At 58.4% G+C, this 6,909-nt stretch overlaps 1 protein-coding gene across 1 annotated transcript in view; it reads left to right on the top strand.

Moving 5' to 3' along the window:
* ITPR3 (inositol 1,4,5-trisphosphate receptor, type 3) overlaps positions 1 to 6,909 on the top strand; it is a gene marked incomplete at its 5' end in the record, with an annotated part of 31,263 nt that overhangs the window by 15,006 nt on the left and 9,348 nt on the right. The window contains 18 exon segments of the mRNA XM_010023847.1: positions 177 to 378; positions 531 to 695; positions 910 to 978; positions 1,153 to 1,278; positions 1,412 to 1,534; positions 1,691 to 1,891; positions 2,200 to 2,451; positions 2,538 to 2,663; positions 2,934 to 3,059; positions 3,179 to 3,299; positions 3,995 to 4,179; positions 4,315 to 4,463; positions 4,639 to 4,747; positions 4,881 to 4,971; positions 5,201 to 5,370; positions 6,015 to 6,189; positions 6,274 to 6,458; positions 6,799 to 6,907. Of these exon segments, the coding sequence (XP_010022149.1) occupies positions 177 to 378; positions 531 to 695; positions 910 to 978; positions 1,153 to 1,278; positions 1,412 to 1,534; positions 1,691 to 1,891; positions 2,200 to 2,451; positions 2,538 to 2,663; positions 2,934 to 3,059; positions 3,179 to 3,299; positions 3,995 to 4,179; positions 4,315 to 4,463; positions 4,639 to 4,747; positions 4,881 to 4,971; positions 5,201 to 5,370; positions 6,015 to 6,189; positions 6,274 to 6,458; positions 6,799 to 6,907 (2,684 nt within the window).

Below are 6,909 nucleotides of genomic sequence, written 5' to 3'. Positions count from 1 at the left end.
TGTTCGGTGTGGGGTGAGTCCCTGCCCCTCCGCTGCATAGTTAGCCTGGCCATAGGGCTCTTCCTCTCCTGTCCATACTGCCGAGGCTGAAGGCTGCAGGTGATGAGGAAGATGAGGCTCTAAAGGCTCATGCAGCTCTGCCCATCAGCCCCGAGGGGTGACTGAGTGCTTGCAAGCTCCCATGTGGCTGCTAACACCAAGCACTTTCATCCCGGCTTCAGGAAGACAAGCAGCATGTTAGAGGTGGATGACGAGGGAGGGAGGATGTTTCTGCGGGTGCTGATCCACCTGACGATGCACGACTACCCACCGCTCATCTCCGGCTCCCTGCAGCTCCTCTTCAAGCACTTCAGCCAGAGGCAGGCGGTCTTCAAACAGGTAACCCTGGTGGGATGCTGCTCCGGAGCACCTCTAAGGCCACACGTGGCTGTGGGTGCAGGACATAGAATGGGTCCTGGCCCCTTTCCTTGGGAGAGGAGGGGAATGGGGTTCATGCCCTGACCTGGAAAGCCCTGGGAATGTTGCTGCAGGTTCAGCTCCTGATCTCAGCCCAAGATGTGGAGAACTACAAAGTGATCAAGTCAGAGCTGGACAAACTCCGCACGATGGTGGAGAAATCGGAGCTCTGGGTGGACAAGAAGGGCAGCAGCAAAGGGGACAGCACGGTGGAGGGGAACAAGAAGGAAAAGAAGGAGGTGAGAGCCATGAGCCAGACCCTGGGAACCAGGAGGGAGAGGACTGGGAAGCAGAGATGCTGCTCGTTTCAGCCCAACACCTAACGCCTCTCAATGGGCTGTGCACCCCTCTCCATGGAAGAGGAGGGTTATGGAGGGTCCCGCAGGGTGTACTTTTGCCCCAGGCTTTGGAGAGGTGCAATGGGACCCTGATGCTGTTTCTGTCCCCTTGCAGCTTGCTGCTGATGAAGAGGTCATTGCTCCGGGAGAGAAGAGCAGTGAGAACTACCAGATAGTCAAGGGGGTGAGTGAGACCAAGTCATGTCCCCAGGGCTGTCCTGGAGGCATGGCCTGGCCTGGGCTGGGCTGGCACGAGCCCAGCAGCATGAAGGGAAGGGGGTCTCCAAGCCCAGTGCTGGTGGCCATCCTGATGGGCTCCAGGCTCAATTCGCCTCTGCCATGGTCCTTCTCTCCCCAGATCCTGGAGCGGCTGAATAAGATGTGTGGGGTCGGAGAGCAAGTGCGCAAGAAGCAGCAGCGCCTTCTGAAGAACATGGATGCCCACAAAGTGATGCTGGATCTGCTGCAGATCCCTTATGAGAAGGTGGGTGGGCACAAACTGGCTGGTCCTGATTTGCCCAGGGCAAGGGGTGGGGGGCTGTGTCCTGATGGTCGGCCTGATGCTGCTCTCCATCCCTCAACAACCCTGCGTATGTCTCTTCTCTGCCCTTCCTCAGGGTGATGCCAAGATGATGGAGATCCTGAAGTTCACCCACCAGTTCCTGCAGAAGTTTTGTGCTGGCAATCAGGAAAACCAGGCCCTGCTGCACAAACACCTCAACCTGTTCCTCACCCCAGGGGTAAGGAGAGGGACCGAAGGGTGGTCGCAGGCAGCAAATTCAGCATCACTCCTGGAACTGGGAGCAAGAGATACCAAAGCCAAGAGGAGACCCTGGGAGAAGATGGAGGCTGTTCCTCACAACCCCTTGGTCTCACTCTGCTCCCTTGTCCCGCAGCTCCTGGAGGCTGAGACGATGCAGCACATCTTCCTCAACAACTACCAGCTCTGCTCGGAGATCAACGAGACTGTGCCACAGCACTTCATCCACTGCGTGGCCACGCACGGCCGCCACGTGCAGTACCTCGACTTCCTGCACACCATCATCAAGGCTGAGGGCAAGTACGTCAAGAAGTGCCAGGACATGATCATGACCGAGGTGAGCACCTCTCACCCAGCCTGTGGGGCATGAGCATGGGGTGTAGCAGGGCCTGGGTCCTGGGAGGTGCATGGTTGGCTTCTTTCTTGAGGCAAAGCCTTCCCAGCCATGCTGGCTTCTTCCTGGAGTAGGGTCCAAGAGCCAGCAGCAATTTTGGAGTCTCACAAGCTATGATTTTTGGTTTCACTGTAAATGCCTGTTTTTCCCTTTGCCCTTCCCCGCTGCTGCCTCTCATCATCCTGTTCTCTGCCTCGTGAGGTTTCTGACCCTCCTTCTCTGGAGCGGTGACCACTGACCCTTCCCCGCAGCTCACCAACGCTGGGGACGACGTGGTGGTTTTCTACAACGACAAGGCTTCACTGGCTACCCTGCTGGAGATGATGACAGCAGCCAGGGATGGGGTGGAGGAGAACAGCCCCCTCATGTACCACATCTCACTGGTGGACCTGCTGGCTGCCTGCGCTGAGGGCAAGAACGTCTACACAGAGATCAAGTGCACGTCCCTGCTGCCCTTGGAGGACGTGGTGCGGGTGGTGACACACGAGGACTGCATCACGGAGGTACAGGGTGCCCACCGAGGAGGTGCCGGTGGGTTTGCACTGGTTGACTTCTCCTGATGGTGCCCCTGCTCCGTCCCTCCTCGCAGGTGAAGATGGCCTACGTGAACTTCGTCAACCACTGCTACGTGGACACGGAGGTGGAGATGAAGGAGATCTACACCAGCAACCACATCTGGACTCTCTTTGAGAACTTCACCCTGGACATGGCCCGGGTGCGTGGGGAGCGTTGGGTGGGAGGGACACAGCAGCAATGTCTGCAATTGGATGGATGGGGACATGAGGCATGGGCACCTTGGGGACTTGTTTAGCTGCCACATGAGGGGCTGGGGAGCAGTCAGGGCTCTCTGGTGTAAACCCAGGAGCTGTGTCACCAGCCACATCCGTCAGCAAGGTCCCAGCAGTGCTGTATGCCAGCAGCTCCCAGGCAGGACACATTGCTCACCTCGCCCTGGTGCCATCGTCCTCCTCCCTTCTCCTCACAGATGTGCAAGAAGCGAGAGAAACGCCTGCCAGACCCTACCCTGGAGAAGTACGTGCTGACGGTGGTGCTGGACACCATCAACGCGTTCTTCAGCTCCCCCTTCTCAGAGAACAGCACCTCATTGCAGGTAATAAGGTGCTGCGTGGATAGGACATGTCTGGGGGAGGAAGGCAGCTCATTGAGCCCCCTGAAACAAGGTCTGGACACCCATTGCGCTGATACATACCTGCCTGCTCTCTCCTTCAGACCCACCAGACCATTGTGGTGCAACTTCTCCAGTCCACCATGAGGCTGCTGGAGTGCCCCTGGCTGCAGCAGCAGCACAAGAGCTCGGTGGAGGCCTGCATCCGCACACTGGCCATGGTCGGTAAGAAGCCAGAGTGGTCCTGTGCTCCCCACCAACCACATGCAGCACCCTTGGCTGCCTCCGCTCCAGCAGCGAGCAAGAGCCATCGTCCCTCCTGTGGGTCTTGGCAGGGACACCAGTGGGAAGCTGCCAAGCTGGGAATGGGGAGGTTTGGCTCTGGGATGTGCTTTTCTTGAGCTACATCTCCGGGCACGAGCGCGGGGATAGCTGGAGCCTGGGCTTGGCTGGGAGGTGTCCCTGCTAGTGAAGGGCCTGGAAATAAACCCAGCGTTTATGGTGGTTTTCCTCAGCAGGACTTTGCCCTCAGCCTGACTCAGGAGAAGGGTTCTTAGAACTGAGTCACCCTGTGGAAAGGATTGCTCGTGGTTAGCCCTGGGTGGGGATTTCCCTTTGTAATCTGGGGCAGGGTGCTTACAGCATCTCCATGCTGGGCTTTCCCGACCAAAAAGTGGTGCCTCTTTCCATCCTGCATCTGGCTGGGGGCCTGTGGGCAATGTTGTGCTGCGGTGGGGAGGGATGGATGGAAACACTCCACCCCTCGCTAGGCTGGAGGAGTTTATTCTTGTATTTAACCCAAATCTTCTCTGCTGCAAGTGAAGAGCTGGTGAAGGGGTGTCTGGCCCAAGGCAGTGTGTGAGGGCCAGTGGGGTGAGAGGGGTCATGGCTGTCCCCAACCCTGGCTCTGTCTCCCGCAGCCAAGAGCCGCTCCATCGCGCTGCCCATGGACCTGGATGCCCACGTCAGCTCCCTGCTCAACAGCAGCTCCACCAGCACCGTGCAGAGGAACACGTCCAGCTACAAGGCGGCCACACGGACCTTCCCGCGCGTCTCCACCACCCCCAACCAGTGGGACTACAAGAATATCATAGAGAAGCTGCAGGTATGGGACTGGAGGAGGGGGTCGCATGGGTCAGTGCGTGGTAGCGAGAAGGTGCTGGCGTTGCAGGGGTCCCTCTCCCCTGCTCCTGTCTCCTAGGCACGCATTGGCCCTAAGGGTGTGTGCTGTGACTTGTAGGACATCATCAACGCCCTGGAGGATCGCTTGAAGCCGCTGGTGGAGGCTGAGCTGTCTGTGCTGGTGGATGTCCTCCACCGGCCAGAGCTGCTTTTCATGGAGGGGACAGAGGCGTTTCAGCGGTGCGAGAGCGGAGGGTTCCTGTCCAAGTGAGGATGCTTTGGAATTGCCTGGAGCTTGCTGGGGGTACTGGGAAGGGCTGGTGACCTTCATCCTTCGGGGGGCTGTCCATCCCGGTGTGTGCCTGCAGCGTGGGGGGGGGACAGTTCTCCCCAGGACTCCCTTGTCGTTCTCAGCTGTGTGATGGTGGCTTTATTGTGCCAGGCTGGTGCAGCACACCAAGGACCTCATGGAGACGGAGGAGAAGCTGTGTATCAAGGTGCTGAGGACACTGCAGCAGATGCTGGTGAAGAGGAACAAGTACGGTGAGAGGGTGAGCACTGTGGTCCCATGGCACGTCCTCAGCCCCGCTCCCTGTCAGTGCAGCTTCCTGGGTGCTCAGCCACCTCCTGCTCTGGTGCTGGCCCTGCTGCCAGAACATTTGGGATGTGCATTTGTCTTGGCAGGGCAACCTGCTGCGAAAAATGCTGCTGAACAACTACCTGCAGAACAAGAAGTCCGGCTCCAAAGGTGAAATCATGGATGCTGCTGGGGGAGGTGAGTGCCCCTCTCCTGTGTATTCCCTGTCTCTCTGGGCTGCTCACACCTCGAATCCCCAGCTCCCGAGCCACAATGGGATCAGGTCTGTAGCTGGTTGCCGTGCCCCCACCTCCATGGGATGGATGATGATGAAGGGATGGGACTGTGATGCCCCTGGCAGTGATTGAGCTGTGCTTGTTCTCCTGTGCTTCTACAGCATCACATCCATCCGTGTCCTCTCATGCAGGAGGAGACCAGGACTGGTCCGCTATCGCTGCTGTCCAGTGCCGGCTGGACCGAGAAGGGGCCACCAAGTTGGTGGCTGACCTCATCATGAACACCAAGAACGAGAAGATCTTCCAGGAGAGCATCCTGCTTGCCATCCGGCTGCTGGATGGAGGCAACACCGAGATCCAGGTACCAAGCCCGGCGGCGCGGTGCGTACCAGTCCCGGGGTGGGCAGCGTGGGTTGATGTGTGCAGCGGGACGGTCCCAGCGCTTGGAAGATGTGGGCACGGGGCAGCCCCCAGCCCTGTTGCCCCCTGTGCTTTGCCAAAACACTGCTCGGGTGCATGTGTTTGGTGGTTGTGCAGAGGAGGAACTGAGGAGATGTGTCTGGTTTTCAGTTCTTCCAGCTCGGTGACTGGATGGAGAGAAGGGGCAGGTTGTTGCAGGGTGTTTCTGGAGCGGTGCTGATGCCCTCTGCCGGGTACTGCTGACATGGCTCAGGGCTGCAGCTCTGGGTGATAACTTGTGGGTTGTTCTGAATCCTTTATCACAGGGAAGCTGAGAAATGGTACATGCAGAAAAGCAGCGGGGTTCCGGTGCTGGAGCTGCTGTGATGGCTGCTTGTGCTGTCCCTAGGGTAAACGGGAGCACAGCAGCAGGGAACCATCCAGCCCTGTAAATGCAAGAGGACTGTGATGTCCAGGGCTGTCGCATGGAAATAAACCTTATCTCAGATGAGGTCTTGAATGCTGGAGGCCACCAAAGCAGAGGGGCAGGCAGGGGCGGTTTGGAGCCCATGATGGAGACTTGAATGACTGTCCTCCCTCCTCCAGAAATCCTTTTACAACCTCATGACCAGTGACAAGAAGTCGGAGAAGTTCTTCAAGGTGTTGCACGACCGGATGAAGAAGGCGCAGCAGGAGACCAAGTCTACGGTGTCAGTGAACATGAGTGACATTGGGAACAAGCCTCGCGAGGACAAAGACGAGCCCGACCCTGGCACCAAAGGTATGGATGGGGCCACGTCCCCTTGTAGAGCCAGTGTCTGTCTCATTGGATAGCCCGATACAAACGAGTTTGGATTGCCCCTAGGACGAGGAGACACATTCCTGATGCCCGGCACCCCATCCCGCTACCCGATGGCCATAGGGTTTCGGAAGGGCCATGACACTGGGGAGCAAGGCCAGAACAATGAGATGGGGGTGACAGTCCTGATCATGGAGCCAATCCTGCGATTCCTGCAACTGCTCTGTGAGAACCACAACCGGGACCTGCAGGTTGGTTACGGGGTGCTGGGGCTTGGGGGCCAGGACAGAGGCCGTGGGACTGGGGTGTGGACCCCAGTTTGGTCCAGAAAGCCATTGCACCAGCTGCTCTGTGCCTCAGTTTCCCCATCTGCAAAGGCACCATCCCTAATGGCTAACTTCTGGTGTTGTGGAAGGGGCTGTTCATGCACAACTGTCTGTGGGGCTGAGGGCTGCTCTTGGAGGTCTGGACGCTAACAGGGGTGGCTCCACTCCATTGAACTGCAGCTGGAAGGGTGTCGGGGGGGACCAGGACTGTCCCCCCACCAGAACGGTGCCGCTCAGCCCCGTAACCACAGGCTTTGCTCGACAGAATTTCCTCCGGTGCCAGAACAACAAAACCAACTACAACCTGGTGTGTGAGACGCTGCAGTTCCTGGACATCATGTGCGGCAGCACCACGGGCGGGCTGGGGCTGCTGGGC

This window comes from Nestor notabilis, unplaced genomic scaffold (assembly GCF_000696875.1).
Source record: "Nestor notabilis isolate BGI_N333 unplaced genomic scaffold, ASM69687v1 scaffold21700, whole genome shotgun sequence".
Taxonomy (NCBI): Eukaryota; Metazoa; Chordata; class Aves; order Psittaciformes; family Psittacidae; genus Nestor; species Nestor notabilis.
The sequence above is the reverse complement of the archived record's forward strand: the minus strand, read 5'-3'. Positions and strand labels throughout refer to the sequence as shown.